At 39.7% G+C, this 19,003-nt stretch overlaps 1 protein-coding gene across 11 annotated transcripts in view; it reads right to left on the bottom strand.

Moving 5' to 3' along the window:
• MEF2A (myocyte enhancer factor 2A) overlaps nucleotides 1-19,003 on the bottom strand; it is a 71,838-nt gene that overhangs the window by 40,786 nt on the left and 12,049 nt on the right. For 10 of the 11 annotated variants that reach the window (XM_042472034.1, XM_042472039.1, XM_042472037.1 and 7 more), the window contains exon 2: nucleotides 4,132-4,323. In XM_042472034.1, the coding sequence (XP_042327968.1) occupies nucleotides 4,132-4,185 (54 nt within the window). In that variant the 5' untranslated portion in view covers nucleotides 4,186-4,323. Of the gene's footprint in view, nucleotides 1-4,131; nucleotides 4,324-4,482; nucleotides 4,636-19,003 lie in introns of those variants that run through there. The other variant, XM_042472035.1, reaches the window with a different exon arrangement.

Genomic DNA, 19,003 nt, shown 5'->3' on the forward strand with positions numbered 1-19,003 from the left:
TAGATTACTGTTAGAAAGCAAATATCACCTTAAAGAGAACCACAGCCTTTTTCCTCACATGCCAGTGCCTATAAAGGCCTAAAAACATGTTACTGAGCCCAGGTAACAAAATGGCCATGGCCACAGATGGCCTTAAGAACAAGGCAAGCACCAAAAACAATAAACATGAATATAATGGCAAGCGTTGCATTAGCAAAGCACTCTAAAGCAAGCTATGCCCGCATTGTCTAGCGTGGCTATAAATCAAACTGGAGCACAATTCTGTTACTTGAGAAGTCTGACATTTCCACAATAGGCCTCCTCCTTTCCCTATTTTCTCCTTTGCTTTGCACGGCAGACCAGATCATTTACAGAAATGTCTCCTCTGTTTCTATGTCCACACGTTGCTGAAAACCTCAGAGATGTTTTCACTCCTTCCTTTAATGAGCTCAGGAGTCTTTGCACCCAATTTGATCATAACAGAATACCTCTTTGCCCTAAAGAGAGGTTCTGACAACTTATGGTTTGTATCAAGAATGTCCATCTGCAGGATCTGTTGATGACAAGGTCTCTTGACGGTCTCTTATTCATATGGTCACCATAAGTCAAAGCCATCTTGATAGAAATTAACAACAACAAGCAGAGGTTGAATGAGCATCTCTCAGTAAGGTTTCTGTTCAGTATTCCAGCATGACTAGAAGTTGGACTTGATGCAATCTGTTTTAACACTCTTTTCTGCACTTGCCAGGCTGCATCTGGGAATACTGTATCTAGTTCTAGACATCACATTTTAAGGAGGACGCTGATAACTGCCCCACCTCAAAGGACAGTGGCCACCAAAGGAAAGCATCTGAAATCCAAGTGTTATGAGAAAGAAAAGCAAACAAGAACACCTGTATTGCGCAGATGAAAGATTTATAAACCTGTATAGTGATGATCCAAAGAAGCTGCACCTTCGCATATATAGCTGAGGGGTTCCCAAGATTACAGGTTGAGTCTCCCTTATCTGGAATTTCAAAATCCAAAATATTCCAAAAAGTTAACCAAGACCTTTTTTATGGGTGGCTGAGACAGTGACGCCTGTTCTTTCTGATGGTTCAACGTACACAAATTTTGTCTCACACACAAACTTATTAAAAAATATTGTATAAAATTACCTTCAGGCTTTGTAGCTACGGAATGACCTGCCGAAGGAGACCCACGGCATTTCTACTCTTACAGCCTTTAAGAAGGCTCTTAAGATGGGTCTCTTCCGGCAGGCCTTCCCTACCAAGTTCCTCTCCCTGTTTACTGTGACTTACGTCGCTCTGTCCACCAATTCTTCTCTTAAATTTAATGAGAAGAATTAAATTAAAATTAATTAAAATAAAATTCTTGCCTCAAGAAGAACCCTCCCTCCTCCGTACTTACTGTCATCATTAGACCCAGGAGGGAGTGGAAAAGACAGGCCCAGTTCCATCAGGTCTAGCTGTGAATTCTGTGATTTATATCACTCTCTTTTATCTTATTTTATTGTTTTTTATTTTATTGTACTCTCTGTATTTTTACTGCTGTAATCCGCCCGGATTCCTTGCGATTGGGCGGGCTATAAATAAATAAAATTATTATTGTTGTTGTTGTTGTGTTTAAGGGGTCAATGAAACATAAATGAATGTGTTTAGACTTGGATCACATTGCCAAGATAATCCAGTATGTATATATATGCAAATATAGGTATTTTAAAATCCAAAAAACATCCAAAATACCTCTGGTCCTAGACATTCGGGTAAGAGGGACTCAATCTATATTTTAGTATCCCACACATTTTATAGGTATGTGTGAAGAAGATGGCTTTGAAATGCACTACAACTCTCTGGGCAAGTCTCTCTTATAGTGTCCACTGCAATTTCACCATTGGCATAACCATAATATCTGGAACAGAGAAGACAACTCTAACTTTGGTATTCTCATTAAGCCTGAGATTTGTCTCAGTATTTTATTAAGTCAGTCAACAGTTGAAGGATCTGTTTAGAAATTTAAAGTTCTGCATGTGGCAAAATGATTTCATACTCTTCATTCATGCGAACAAGTAAATTGCATTTCCCATGTCATTTCTTTACTGATAACAAAGGAGACTATTTGATGCTGCTGACATTGGTTTCCCTTTGATAGCCAGTTTACAACCCTTTATTCAGTCTAGCTCAATTATATAAATGGCCTACAGCTTATTCAAACAGATAAGAGTTCCTAATTACTACTACAATGCCAGCCTCCTGTTAATTATAATCCCCGGAGTATCAGTCACTCTGTATACAGCACACTGAGTTTAGGTATAATCCTATCTGAAGGGAAGCATTTAAAGATTTTCTTCACTGTGTAGTTACTGCAGAAAAAAGCTTATAAAATGACTGTACTAATGCTACAGCTCTCAAAAGAAGGAAATATATGGTAACCATGTTAAAAAGGTAAAGGTTTTCCCTTGAGGTGAATGTCTAGTTGTAACCGAAGAGTCAGCGTTGTCCAAAGATGAGACCATGGTCAACACTATTACCTTCCTACCGAAGTGGTACCTATCTATCTACCTGCATTTGCATGCTTTCAAACTGCTAGGTTGGCCATGTTACAGTATATATAAAGAGTACTATTCCTTTTCTCAACAAACTTGTTGAGAATATGCAAGGCGTTGCTATAGGCTTTCTGACCTAGGTTTAGTCAGATGTTTTAACTGTGGAAATTAATCAACCAGTGGACAGCCAAAAAGACAAACAACTGGGTCCTAGAGCAGATCAAGTCAGAAATCTCCCTGGAAGCCAAGATGACAAAACTGAGGCTGTCATACTTTGGACACATCATGAGATGGGGAAAATAATGCTAGGAAAGGTGAAGAGAAGTAGAAAGAAAGGAAGGCTGCATGCTAGATGGACGGACTCTATTAAGGATGTCACAAATATGACTTTACAAGAATGAAGCAGAACAGTGGAGGACAAGAGGTCTTGGAGATGTCGCATTCACAGGGTCACCATGGGTTGAGAGAAACTCAAGGATGCTTAACAACAACAAATGGTAGTTTTCATGCCTGCGCTGTCAAAGATTTCTTTGTTTGATCTTGCCACATCACAAACCACACTACTTTGTTGTAATTCTAAAAGAACAAATGGTCTACAAACTAACAACCACACTTTTCTTGTCAGCCAAGGAGTATATGGAGCCAGATGCCATTAAATTATATTTTCAGCAAGGTAATAATTTCTTTTAATTTAAGAATGTTTCTAACCTGCTCTTTAAGCAAAAAGCTCCCAGTTCAATAAAAGCTAAGCCAGATCCTGCCTGCAGGCTTACAATCTAGAACACACGCCACAAGCAAAAAAGGGGATGAAGAAGACTCGGATCCTTAGTGGAACAAGGAACTACACTGCATCAAATAAGCTAGTTTCTGATTGACTTTTTATTACTGCTTCCACCAACAAAACTGGGATGGTAACAGCTTTTACTAAAGTCTTCAAATCTAGCCAGACATACAGTAAAAGACTTCATGTCTGCAGGCAACATCATAATGACATGATTACCAAAGAGCCAAAACTGCCATAAAGAGCAGTCTGACTACTGGACTATGAGTCAGGAGACCAAAGTTCAATTTCCTGCTTGTCCATGAAACCCAATGGGTGACCTCAGGCAAGTCACATGCTCTCAACCTCAAAGGGAAGTCAATGACAAATGTCCTTTGAACAAATCTTGTGACAAAAACCCATCATAGGTTCACCTTAGGGTTGCCAGAGGTCAGAAATGACTTGGAGGCACACAACAACAATCACTATCACCTATGACAAGGATAAATCCAGTGTGCGTGAATATCAGAAATTCACTGTAAGAAAGCATGAAAATAAAATAAATCCTCATACCCTAAATTATGGCAGGCCTCTTTAAACCCCCTAAAATGTTCTCAGACCTCTTTCAATCCATCTCCTCCACATTTATCGACAGATGCTTAACTAGCTTCTTCAACACAGTATTTCTAGAATTTTATATAATCAAAGATTTGTTCACAGGACAAAGGTAAATGGAAGGAACAGAGCTTGGGAAAATGTACAAGTTAACAGGTATCGCTTTTTTAAAAAGTGAATTGCTCACTTTTATATTATTTGACTAAACCCTCAAGAAAGCACCATTTCTTACCTGTCTGTTCCGTTCATCCATTATTCTTGTGATCTGTATTTTCTTCCTCCCCATTTTAACGGTTTCCTTCTTTATAATCCAGAAGCACGAGTAAAAGAATCCACAAACTTCGTATCCTAGCACATGGTAGTCAGTTGCGCTCTACTACTAAAGCCTGCATGCAACACCACACTGTTTGTCCTTAAGAGAAACCTAGAATGAGGGGGAAAATAAAATCAGTCTCTGATGTCAAAAGTACATCATTCATATCATTAATGTTTGCACGTTAGAAGTCATTTGTAAGACAAACCACCCTCTTTGCCTAATCAGACTGACATTCTGTGAACTGGCTTGTATGAGGCTTCACTGTACCTTGTCTAAAGCACTTGCATCATGGAGTCAGTCTGCAATTCAACCACAAAGGTTATGTCAAAGTTTGCATTCATCACCCATTTGTTTAGAGGAAACAGAAATCATCAACAGCAACCTTTCAAAAACCCGGGGCAGTCTTTAGCGACAAAAGCAAATTTCCCCTGGACAGAAATGAAACCATATATTATTCTGAAGCGGCGTATTTTTTTACAAGTTGTTCAGCTTTTACAACCTAAATCCCTCCGTGTTTTAGATGTTATATAAGATAAATCAAAATCAAAGCGTGTTGCAGACATATTGACAAAAACAAATCTCTTTCCAACACTTTGTTCTAAGAAGTTAAAGCAAATTCAAGTTCCAGGCTTTTGTCCCACTTTCCATTCTTCTTTGGTTTTCCTCCTGATAACTGTATAGGTTAAAATACAAACGTCATTCAAGAACTAACATCCTCCGAATGCGTTTGAAAAGTAATTCCATTCTGAGACATCTCCACACAGGCCTCCGTTCTCCCAAAAGACGATTTCACAGGAACATATAGACTGACAAATAGCTGAGAAATTCAAGGTTATATTCATACTGTAAAACCTGCAATCTTTCTCACATCACTAGCAAGCCAATTACTAATCCAAACACTTTTTTATTGCTTGCATATTTTCTCATCATAGGCCAGTTCTGATGCCCACATAAGTGGAAGGGAAGGCTTACAAACACAGAAGGTTGAATATTTCCTGAGGCACATGAACTACACTTTTACAAAAAGGATATATGCTACTGATTACTAAAGATATTTTTAAAATGATGGCTGCAATAAATCACAAAGGTTGTAAAGATAGAACTGAGGGAGGAAAAAACCTAGCCTCTTCAGACTTAACCTTCTCTTCCACCACAGCTATTTGCATTTTGTATGTGAACAAGCAAACTCAAGGCATCCTTCTCCCTAGCACAAGACATGAATGTCTAATTCTGCAGTAGCATCTAAGCCTGGTAAACTGTGGTTAGCGGTACTGTACATAAAGTGCCAAATCACAGGTTGACATCTTCTTGCAAAACATGGCTCAAATGCAGTCCTGGTTAGTAATGTGCATAATTCCAACAACATTGTAAGCTAGTGTGACAAAGCTAGGAAGGGGGGAAAGGAGATGGGTTTGTGGGTTTTCTGGGCTATGTGGCCGCATTGTGGAAGAGTTTATTCCTGATGTTTTGCCTGCTTCTGTGGATGGCATCTCTGAAGATGTCAGCCACAGATGCAGGAGAAACGTCAAGAATAAACTCTTCCAGAACGCAGCCACATAGCCCAGAAAAGCCACAGAAAACACCAGCCATGAAAGCCTTCAACTTCACTGGAGAGGAATGTGATGCAAGCTGAAGTCCACAGGTTCTGCCCCATCAATAAGTGTGCTAACCTCTGATTTGAGTGTGACGCTGTAAGTCCAGGAGATGCAGGAGTTGGATAAGCAAAAACAGATATAAGCAGATGCTCTAAATTACCTTGCAAATATAAATCTCAACTAACAGACCTCCCTAGATCATTCAACTTCAGTATTCTCACATGTATGTATAGTGGGCCTGCTGCATCAGTGGGCTAGCTATTTGTGGATTGGAGCATCCACGGCTCACCACACTCCATATTCAATGGCAGCGCATGTTCATGGACATGGTGACATGGAAGCACACACATCACTGCTCACTGAATAATATGGGGCTTGAGCATTCACATTTTTCCTCATCCACAGGGAGGCTAGAACCAAACTCCTATGGATAAGAAGGGTCTGCTAAACTGTGAATTGGGGGGGGGGGGGGGGAGAATCCTAAGTAAAAGCAAGTCCTAGACCCACCAAAGGATACTTGCTAAGTCCTGAATACAGGTGAACAAGTAGACTGGTAAAGTTGCCACTTTTTGGTTGGGCAAAAGCAAAGAAAGCATCAAGGACTGTCAAGGACAGTCAAGGACTTTTCTCATTCTATTCCTCACAATACACTCATCTACAGAAGATACTTAAAAAGAAGCAAACAGCCCTACTTTCTGAGTGTTTATTGATCCCGCAAATTTCCCTAGGCAACATGAGAATCCAATGAGCTTGTTATCAAGGCCAGTTAAAAACTGCAGATCCCTGATCACAACTCAGGTCTGTCAGCATACTGAACGAGAGCAATAGGACATTTTAAGGATCTGCAGTAATGTTTCCTTGAAAGAGAAAGAGTCTATTGAAACCTATACATGCGTATTTGGAGCAACTTGTCACAAAATACCCTAACCTTTCAGCCACATGTTGGAAAGTAGTACAAGCGGCCACAAACCATATCTGAGCTAATAAGCAGTGACAGCAGAAAGGGATTAGTCACAGCCTGCATTTCACAATCTATTCTGCCTCAGCTGAGGATATAGCCATGACATTCTGATGTAATATTAAAAATGCATAAGAGGAATATCACTGGAACAAGAGCTTCTGTTTAAATGTTCCTTTGACATCCAAGTCCTCCTTGTTTTAGACTATCGTTAAAACGTCCAAAGGAAACAGAGCAAGTTATAAAAACTGGAACAGGGTAAGAGTACTTCACCAGTTTATAAAATAAAATACAGCTGTATCTGTATGCAGATCACAAATGTGTTCCTGCAGTAAATAAGGCCCCTTTATTTATTATATCATCAGGCAGGCTTAATATCACAAAAAGGGGATGACTGTCAGATGAACATGATTGCCACTTTTACAGGATGTCCTTTGATTTAAATGTTTCAAAATAATGTCTGGTTATTTTGAAAGAATTTCACATTACAAGTCTCATTATAATGATCAGAGATATGCATATCATAAATAATTTGCAAATTCTCTCCAATACAAATTATAAGGACAAGTTGCAACCCCAAAACCCCAAGTTCCACTGACACCAATGCAGCAATCCAAAGGACAGGCAAGACACAACTAAACAAAATGAGGCACTATAAAGCTGCATGAATTAAAATACATTATAGAATAATGCAAAGGGGAAACATACAAAAGACACCTACATGAATCCCCCCCACCATCACCAAACAGTCTACACTACATGGGTTAGCTGCTAAGTGCAGGCATATCATTCGTTAATTGATAATCTCAGACAAATGTCAGGATCATTTTCTTCTGCGGCATTCAGAGTATTTCACAAGCATTGCAGAGTTACATTTGAAGTCACAGGCAGCAACCTAGCATAATCCTTATGCTTAGACTGACCAAATGCCTTAGTGCACATAACACTAGCTCTATGTACTCTTTTCCTCATCTAGGGGATAGCTCAATTGAACATTTACAAGTAAACTGCAGGAGGATTCTCTTTTACATAAATCAAATAGAGATACTAATATGGACATCCTAAAACGATTAAATGATAATAGTTACGGTATATGCATATATTTTAGAAGGAGAGAGGGAGGTGGAAGAAGAGAGAAAGATATAGGGAATACCAACTGGATGATATTCTAGATGTGCAGCATTGGAAAGTGTACAGCTGGAGAAAGGACAGGTTCCAAATTCTCTCCAGTAAAGAAATGGTTTTAGCAGCAACTTGGCATGGGATGAGGTCTTGAAGGTAGAGCTGGAGAATGGTCACAGTATTTATCCGTGGTGCATTTCCTTTCTGTGTTCTTGTGCTGTCAAGGCACCAACTCCATCTCTGGCTCCAGGGATTGTCCAGCAGTAGGAGGGAATAGATACAAACCCAAATATGGGAGTTGGACCTTGCTGTCTTCAAGGCGTAAAGGCAATACAATGGGCACAAGAGGCAACCACATGAGCTTTGCCAAGGCAGAGAAGACCCTTCCAGTTCCATCTCTTTACAGGACCTTAGCGACAGAGGAGACACATTTCTTGAAGGATGCCAGGGAAAGAAATAGCCAGAAGGCTGACTGTGGCCTTAAAACACCAGTGTTCACAACAAATGCCAAACAGGTGTATTCCTGGGACCAAATAAGCCAAAGAATGCCGATGAAGACTGATGAAAAAGAAGATCCATCCAAAGAAGACTGTATTTATGCTGCTGGAAAGGAAGTGGCATTTTTGGCAGGAAAGGATGCTGAAGGTGGGAGGGACTACTGCCAAAACACTTATGTAACGCTCTAGAAGGTTCCAAAAGATGGACTGCACAGACACAGGATAATCCATCTGTGTGACTCACAGGGACTATGAAGAGGAACTGAAGTTTTAATCTATAAACATGAGTCTACAAAAACAAAACATGCTACACAAAAATACAACATTCAAGTTCTTCATTTTATTACTCATCTGCCCAAACATTCCATTTAAAATCCATAGGCTGTCAACAGGCCACACATTGAGCAGGAAGCAACAAGCAAGATCCTATATGTGAAGCCTTATCAACATATTCATTCTCTCTCACACACATATGCACACTCTCACACACTTTTAGCCATAGTTGTCTTGGATGCTGTACCGCAATCAATCATATAAGATGAACTAAATATAAGCTATGAACTTGTAAGTTATTCTAAGGAGACAGGCATTGACAAACACTAGTGTTCAGAGGAACAAATGAGCACATTGCTATGCGCTTTTTTAAAATTTCACAAGTAATCAAGACAAAATGTGGTAAGTTGCCAGTGTCCACAAACTCATATCCACTCTTTAATGAATTTCTCCCTTAAGGAGAAATATGTTAACCACTGATACACCAACAACCATCCTTGCTTTCTAGGCACTTACACTAGTTAGAAGACCGCACACTCATGCAACATAAGCAAACAATAAAGGAAAGAAGTCTTTTGTGGCAAGAAGAGGGGGGGAAAGTAATCTTGCATGTTACATCTGGAAACAGTAGGAAATGACACATGGTGGTCATTAGGGAATGACTTTGCACGAGTTCCTTCTCATCTAGATGAAGGAAAGAAGACCGGAAGACAGCTGTGTGAAAGTTGGTTGAAGAACTTGGCTTGTTCTGAAGATGATGAGTCTAGTTTCTTGATATAGCTGGATTCTGTTGTTAATTCCAGGCTTCCTAGTCTAGGAAAGGATGAAAGGTGTGACATGTAGATGAAGTCAAAAGGGCCATACTTTGATCAATCTATGCCAACTAAGAATATAATCACAGTGACTTCTGATGGCAATGGCTGCTGCTGTGCCTTGACTTTAATCTCATACATGCAAAATGTTAAAATACCGATCTCCGTACTTGGCAGCAAAATTCAAGGGTAAATTAAGAATTTGGAACACCCAGGTTTTGTTTGGCCTTTTAACTTGACATTTTTGAGGATGATCCTTCTTTCGGTAACGAGAAATTCTTTGAACTTAAGCAATTTATATGTTAAAGGAAATCTGGAATTAACAACAGATTCAGGTACATGTGAACCACAAACCTGGTCTCATCAACTTCATAACATGCCAAGTTCTTAAATCAACTCCAGACTCCAGAGAATGGTAACAACAGTTACTTAGGGAGATAACAGGAAAGCATACTGAAGACTTCTGGGGTCAACAGGAGAGTGCCAAGAAGGGAAGTGAATACATGGGCATTCATTATATTTTCGTTTATTAAACCAAGATAGCAAGTGTAAGATCAACAGATCTAGCTTCACTTTTCCACACAAATGTTAAAAATAAAAATTCTTCGCTTGCAATAGGATGTATCTTTAAAATTCTTAGACAAGACAACTATTAAAAATCCCTCTAATCTTCAAAAACGACAACATTTTTTTGTCATTAATCCCCAGACATATACATGTTATGGAAAGAAAAGTTTTACCTTCTTGGTAAACAGGAAAGGATGGTATTACATTTCAGGAAGAAACCAGATCCCTGCAGTATTTTACAGCCTGGGCCAGGATACAAATGTACTGCCAGAGGACATGTCTCAGTCCTATATTCCAAAAAGGAATTAGAAATCCGAACTCTGAAACTACCTGTGAAGGACTTGCAGGAGCAAGAGAAGACTGACACTGGCAATATTACAGCTGTGAGAACATGCATTTATTATTAAGGATTAAGAATGAAGTGCCACTTACAAACAACTCCTGATTATACTCCTACAATTAAACTTATCTACTAAGCACATCCCTCTCCCAAGCCGCTGAGTACCTAAGAATGATCTATTCACAGCAGAGGTGCAGCAGAAAGTCAACAAGGGTTGCTTCCAACATCTCCAGCCTTTCCAAGCAAACAGGTAGGGATTAATAAATTATTAAAAAGAGTACGTCTCTACATGCTGCCTTCAAGTCATTTCCAACTTATGGTGACTCTAAGGCAAACCTATCACAGGATTTTCTGGGGCTGAGAGTGTGACTTACCAAAGGTCACCCATTGGGTTTCCATGGCTGAGCACGGAAACAAATCCAGGTCTAAAGAGTCACAGTCCAATGCTCAAACCACCTACACTGGCCAATCTCTTGCACCCACAACAAAATTATTAGTGAACCTTTGTTGTTAAAAGGTTTCATAGATGTTTTGTAGTTTCAGACCACAAGGAGTCCATCCATCTAGCATGTGGTCTTCCTCTCTGTACAAGCAGCACAGGCCTTGATATGCTTGCATGAAAATATAAAATACTGTTGTCCTTCCAGATTTGCCGACCTACCGTTTGTGGTTTTGAATTTCCGCAGATGGGAAGCCAGGAGGGACAAAATGGTGCATGCGCCCTCAGCCATTAAAAACAATAGAATAGGTCTGGAATGGATCCCCTGCGAATTGGACGGGATGAGTGTAATTCCTACATTTTCCAGCATCAGACAATACAAACAAATGATAAACAGATTATACTCCAGGCCAGGGTCTTTTCAAATAAGTGAGAGTAACTGCCAAGAGATCCAAAGCTGGCAGTACATCCCAGCTCTTTCACTATCTGCTTGCTTGAAGAGCCATAGCAGCTGAAGCAATGACGGTTAAGGACTGGATGGCAACAGCTGAGATGCCAACCACACTAATCTACTATTTCAATCTGCATCAGCAAATTCAGAGCCTAGAGAACTAAGTATCATTTGAAAATCCCATTCACTATTTATTTTTCTAACACATACTGCTTTAGATCTACATAATCTGAAATGGCTGTTTATTGTTGGAGCTTAATATCTTCCTGCTAAATATCAGTAACTGAAACTTTAGCAATCCTTCCTCTCTACCAGTTAACCATTTTTCATGTTATGTTCAAAGATGCAGCTGTGTTAGGTCCAAAACACACTGCGTCACCACCATCATGGATAGAAAGCAAGAAGATATACCGAAGCAAACTCTTTTATGTACAGCTCTTTAGGTACAATAAAATCAGTATGTTAGAAGTCTACAGTGTCTTAAAACTTATAAGAAAGTAAATAAAATGAATACAACTGGACTGTCACTCAAACCAGACATACAGCAGGCATTTACTCCGACATCAAGTCAGTACAGTATCACTGTATTCTTTCTTAGTAAATCTGTTTAGATAGTTGGGATTTCCTGACAGAGGACAACTAAATGGGAGACTATAATATAGATGTTAAAATACCCAACTGGCTTCCAATTAATTTCTATGCACAACTTCAAGTGACGATTGTAACCTTTAAAGCCTTAAATGGCTTGGGGCTACATTCTATTAAGAGACCATTGCCCCTTCCAGATGCATGCAGGCTATCAGAAAGGGCTCTGCTCCAAATGTCAGCATTGTCCCCTGAGCTATTTAGTGAAGTTCAACAGATCCCATAATTTGCCTCTCACTTTAGAGCAACGATTCCTAAAACCCACCCTAACATGGCTTACCCAGCAAACATGGAAACAAATTGGGAGTTGCTGCTTCCATTGAGATTAACCACAGTTCAGGCTTTGGGCAGAACTTAAATACTCTTTGTTGGAACAAGGCAGCTTATAAACTACTGCGTGAAGCTGGTTTGTTTGAACAAACTATTATTCAGATCAGGGCTGGGTTTAAACTTGGGTTTAATGACTTTACCATTTTCCAGCCCTCTTTTGGTTTGAATTTAAACAGTTTACATTTATTAGCAGTTCTTCAAAATCACACCAGTATCCAGTGTCAGTTGCTTCTTTTTAATCACATTATTTTATAGTGAAAGAAATGCCATTTGGAAACAAATCCTTCAATTAACCTCAACTCAATCGAAACCACTTGCTTTAAAAGAACACTTTTTATAAAACAATCATTATTTAAGCGAGTGGCTTAAACAGCCTCTAAACTGGTGTTTTTATTCCAATAAACATGATTATTTAATGCCAGCACTAATGCTTAACTTCTTTTTTGTGTGTTTCTCTGAAAAGTAGTAAATTGGATTAATGCATCGAACTCTGAGAGCACTTTGTATGTCTTATTATGTATAGACTGCATACATTCAGATTTAATAGGAATAATAGGCAGGAATAATAAATAGGGATAATAACTGGCCTTGTATTGAAAGATTCATATCAAATCCTAGTAACTTTGGTTTGTTAATGTTAGAAAGCATTAAAACATGGTTGATAAAGCTTTTTGTAATTAATATAATAAACAGGATTCAATTTTTTTTAATTAAAAGATTAATGAAAAAAGAAACCTGGTTTAAACAAAAAAAAGTTTTGTTTTGCTTTTCTTTTCCTTTTTTTAAAAACTATTTTTCGAACCCTGATACAGATTAATCACAATTTGTCCAGGTATAGATGACAAAACAAATCTGAGCTTAATCTGTAATGGACGCAAAAGCTTCAGAACCTTTTCATAGCATCATCAGACAAAGGAAGCCGACACAAGTTTGAAGTCTGCTTGCCTTAACATGTTCATGTAAATAAATGAAGGTTTAGCATTGCATTTAAACAAGCCCATCGCACTAAAGGTTGTTTTTCTAAGTATAAACCCACAAGAGAATAGCCCGTGCCTGTGGTTTATGTTTCTACCAATGAAACATCATGAATTTACATGACAGAGAAACAGTACTCTGCTTAGTAACTACCTTGCCTCAGGAAATTGTGGACACAGCCTTCAACTATATGGTCTTGCTTAGCATCCTAACAGAGAGAATGGATTTTTACCTAAGCAGATTTCTACTGTAAATACAAACTGGGACTGGGCTTGTCTGGACCCAGAGGAACTCTGGAATGAAGCCACTGTGAGAGATGGATGTAAAAAGGAGGAGAAAACTCAATGGATGACGGGTGAAACTCTTCAACAGTTAGGGACAGTTCAGAAGCAAAAGGAAAAGGTGACAGACATAGAGGTAGAGCCCTGAATGCATTTGTTCAACAACAAGGATGCAGAGACAAAGAAAATTACTATAACAATCAATGCAGAAGAACAGAAGATGACAACAAAATGGAAGAACAGGAGGCCTCTCCCACAAGATCCAAGACATCAAAGGGAAATTTAAGCCAAGAGTAAGGATGCTCTACAACCAGCAAGGAAACACAGAAATAAAGACAATGCAAACAATACACAGAAGAACAATATAAAGGGAAGGCGGATTATCTGAAGAACTGCTATACAAAGACAAGCCTCCTATTTTAAAAAATGAAGTGGAAGATGTACTCAGAGCATTTGGGAGAAAGAAATCACCAGGAAAGGATGACATACCAGTAGAGCTGCTTCAATCTACAGAGACAGAATCTACTCAAGTTTTAACTAAAATGTGTTAACAAATATGGAAAACAAAATATTGGCCTACAGATAGGAAACAATATGCATTCCCATCTCCAAGTAAGAGGGCAGCAGGGATTACATGCACACACACACCAAAACCTAAAATGGAGGCTTTGCTTCACATGAAGCCATAGTTCATGGTACTACCTGATAATTACACAGGTGCTGCATTTCTCTCATTCAACTTAGCGCATAGGTCTCTAAACCATATGTCTATTACTGACTAGGAATAAGCTCCAGATAAATTAATGGGCTCGTTCATAAGAGAACAGTGTGGGATTGCACTGAAAAGTTAGTTTTAGAACTTCTAAACTAACAAACGCATTTAATGAAAGAATATCCCAATCTCTTTTGTAAGGAAAGAAGACTTGTTTTACTAATAAATAATAATAATACAGTTTATTTATAGACCGCTTTTCCAAAATAGATCAAAGCGGTGTACAACAGCTTTGACAAATAAAGGCCTTCCCTCTGTTTGTGAAAATAATATTCTTCTCCAAAGAACAGAAACATCAAGAGGTAGTTCAAAAATAACTATTTGAAACATTTTAAAGAAAAGCAACATACACCAAAACACTAAATAATGTTTACACCACACACATCGTGTAGCTTGATTTTAGTATCTACTGCATTGTTAAGGTTAAAGACAACTTCAAACAACCATTTTGTTTTCTTTAAAATGTTTCAAATGGTTATTTGTGAACTGCCTCTTGAATGCCATGCATATGAACAAAGCAGAAATTCTGCATGGTGAGTTCAATATAATATAATACCTAAAAACATTACTAGAACACTCTCTTGAAAGACCAAAAACTTAAACAGGAATTGACAACTTAAAACCACAAAACAATATGTGGTAAGTAATGTTCAGTCCAAGATGCAGGTGCATTTGCAGCTGTTCAGTGTGCTTAAAACTGTTGGCCATGAAATTACCTCCTTTCCATGAAACACTGAAGTGTGAGCAAGACAGTTTCAGCACAACTGGCTGAAAAGCTATGCAGGCACCCAATTTTTTGTTCCACTGTGGCAGATTAGACATATTAATCCAGCAAGATGAGTCTCAAGATCTACTCAACTAAACTCTGAAAGAAGGAATTTAGTAGGAAAAGGTATATATATATATATATATATATATATATATATATATATATATACTGTAGTTAATTGTTAATAGGCTAAACGGATCTAAGTTGATTACATTTATGTTGGAAGGGAACCATTACACTTATGGGGAATTGTCATTTAAACTGAAGCGTAATGCTGGCACTAAAAGCCTTGCCAGAATAATGCTGGAAAAAATAACTTTATTCCTCCCAGTGACCTCTGTTTTGAGCCTAGAAAAGAAGGAAACAGCTGCACAAATTCTTGAAAACTCCACTCTTCATTCAACCTCATCAAAAACCCTCTCCTTGCTTTTTTCATTCTCCTTCCCATATGATCTCATCTCCTTATCCTCCTCTTTTTTTCAGCTGATTGATTCCCATGCGAATCCTGGCAGAAGTCCCAAAGTTAAGAGGGCTTCAAAATTAAATTTTCTGGGACAGATGAGGAGCATCTCTGCGGTGTCCTGCCTAGAACACAAGAGAATCGCATGGATGCAAAGAAGACCACCTCCCCTTCCAAGCTGCCTTGACATGGATGCAAAGACCACCTCCCCTTCCAAGCTGAAGATGGATCAAGAAGACCCCTCCCTTCCAAGCGCCTTGACATGGATGCAAAGACCCCTCCCCTATCAACATGCCTTGATATGGATCAAAAGACCACCTCCCCTTCCAGCTGCCTGACATGGATGCAAAGACCACCTCCCCTCCAAGCTGCCTTGACATGGATGAAAGAAGACACCTCCCCTTCCAAGCTGCCTTGACATGGATGCAAAGAGACCAAACCTTTCCAAACTGCCTTGACGGAATGCAAAGAAGACCACATCCCTTTCCAAGCTGCCTTGACATGAATGAAAGAAAGACCACATCCCTTTCCAAGCTGCCTTGACATGAATGCAAAGAAGACCACCTCCCTTCCAAGCTGCCTTGACATGAATGCAAAGAAGACCACCTCCCTTCCAGCTGCCTTGACATGAATGCAAAGAAACCACATCCCTTTCCAGCTGCCTTGAACATGAATGCAAAGAAGACCACATCCCTTCCAAGCTGCCTTGACATGAATGAAAGAAGACCACCTCCCTTTCCAAATGCCTTGACATGGAGCAAAGAAGACCACTCCCTCTTCCAAACTGCCTTGACATGATGCAAAGACACCTCCCTTTCCAAGCTGCCTGACATGGATGCAAAGAAGAACCACCTCCCTTCCAACTGCCTTGACATGGATGCAAAGAAGACCACTCCCTTTCCAAACTGCCTTGACATGGAATGCAAAGAAGACCACCTCCCCTTCCAAGCGCCTTGACATGAATGCAAAGAGACCACCTCCCTTCCAAGCTGCCTTGACATGAATGCAAAGAAGACCACCTCCCTTCCCACTGCCTTGACATGAAGCAAAGAAGACCACCTCCCCTTCCAAACTGCCTTGACATGAATGCAAAGGAAACCACCTCCCCTTCCAAGCTGCCTTGACATGAATGCAAAGGAAGACCACCTCCCCTTCCAAGCTGCCTGACATGAATGCAAGAAGACCAGACCACCTCCCCTTCCAAGCGCCTTGACATAAATGCAAAGAAGACCACATCCCTTTCCAAGCTGCCTTGACATGAATGCAAAGAAACCACATCCCTTTCAAACTGCCTTGACATGAATGCAAAGAAGACCCCTCCCCTTCCAAGCTGCCTTGACATGAATGCAAAGAAGGACCACTCCCTCCAAGCTGCCTTGACATGAAATGCAAGAAGACCACATCCCTTCCAAACTGCCTTGACATGAAGCAAAGAAGACCACCTCCCTCCAGCTGCCTTGACATGAATGCAAAGGAAGACCACTCCCTTATCCAAGCTGCCTGACATGAATGCAAAGAAGAACCACCTCCCCTTCCAAGCGCCTTGACAGAATGCAAAGAAGACCAACCTCCCCTTCCAAGCTGCCTTGACATGAATGCAAAGAAGACCACCTCCCCTTCCAAGCTGCCTTGACATGAATGCAAAGAAGACCACCTCCCCTTCCAAGCTGCCTTGACTGCCTGCTGGTTTTAAATATTTGTATTCATTAAATTATCATACTCTCATCAAGCAAGGGCTGTTGATGGCAGGGTGACCTGGATGTCTCTCATTCTCAGGGCCACCATTGGTCATGAATAAATCATGAGCTAAAACCAAGATTCCTACAGCAACTTGCAGCTGATAAACCAACTGTCTTGGTTAATACTTGGATGGGAGAACACCAATGACATCTAAGTGCTGTAGGCTATATTTCAGAGGAAGGAACTGAAAAGGTATTCTGAGTACTCCTCGCCTAAGAAACCCTATGAAATACATAGGATTGCCATAAGTTGACAGGCAACTTGAAGGCACATACACACAACCATATATGGTCCTCCCTCCACATTTGCGGATTTGACTATTCACAGATTTTATTAATATGTTCTCTCTAGGAATATCTAGGTTCTCCAGTGTAACTCTATAGTCAGCTTTAACCAAAAGTCGCACTGAGGGACCTAGAGATTCCTAGAGAGGAGACTCCACTAGGCATTTGTAGCTCCTGCAGTGAAATTCTATGGTCAATGTTGGGCAGATGTTGATCACAGAGTTGCACTGGAGGACCCAGAGATTCCTAGAAAGGTGTTCTCTCCAGCAAAACCATTGTGATTTTGTTAAGAATTTGCAGTTTTCCACATTCACTGGGGTCTTGTGCCCCTAATCCCAGCGAATGTGGAGGGATGAGTGTAACTGTTTTCTAAACTAGATATAGTGATTGTAATCTGCCATTCAGTCGAAGCAGGCTGCAATTCTTACTGCCCTGAAATCCCCCATAAAGTACTTTAAATAATTATTATTTAACTTTGTACCCTACCTTTATTCAGTGCTCTCAAGATAGAATACATTTTTATCTTCCACCCCATTCACAACAACCCTGTAAGGAAGAGCAAGCTGAGACACAGTAAGCTAAGCTCAGTTCAAATGCCCACAATTCATCCTTGTATAAATACTCTTGAGTATGTGGCTTGAAAACTGTGACCTAAACATTTCAATTCACCAATCCTGAGAGACTAACAAAAATAAATACGTTCGATTTATAAAAACTTTCGGGAAGAGGAACACCATCCATCAAAGCCACTGCTGTCATTCTCCTCCCAAAGTCTAAGGCTACTGTTTGCACAGAACAGCCTCAGTGGTGTTCTTCTTCTATTACTACTACTACTACTACTACTACTACCGAAGCTAATATGAGTTTAAAAAAGACAGGTGTCTGTTCTGCAGATAACCAAAAAAATTTCCCAAGATTTAGTTTTTAGTCCATACAGCTATAAAAGTGGATCAACATAATTTAATCCTGTTTATTATAACCACATCCACAGAATGTAACACAGAGTGGTTGTCTTTTACTACATACATATTCACATCCCAACTCAAAATATATTTATGTGCAATGAAACATTATCCAAATGATTGTAACAAATAAATCCAGCAGTCCTCCGCTTTTGGCTACTCTTGATAGAAAAGAATTGTGTTCTCTATTGACCTTTGGAAAAGAAGGATGGTCTTAACTGAAGGACTCTAAGCCTTAAGGCAAAGAAGCTTGGAAGCCTTTAAGGCCCAGCCTCTAAGGATGGGAGGGCGATACATGTACTGCCCCACATCGTTCTCCAGAGCCATCTGTTCATTTCTGAAGCAAAATATGACTGCAGGGCAAAGGACTTGGTGTCCTCTCATTCTCTCCGTGGGAAAAGCAGGCACTGTCCCCTTTGTGCTTAACTTCCTGCTCTGTGTAGCTTCTCTGACAAACAAATTTAGCCCTTTTTGAAGAGATCATATAGTACCTACTAACTCTCCATATCACTGCAA

Source organism: Sceloporus undulatus, chromosome 6, assembly GCF_019175285.1.
Source record: "Sceloporus undulatus isolate JIND9_A2432 ecotype Alabama chromosome 6, SceUnd_v1.1, whole genome shotgun sequence".
NCBI lineage: Eukaryota > Metazoa > Chordata > Lepidosauria > Squamata > Phrynosomatidae > Sceloporus > Sceloporus undulatus.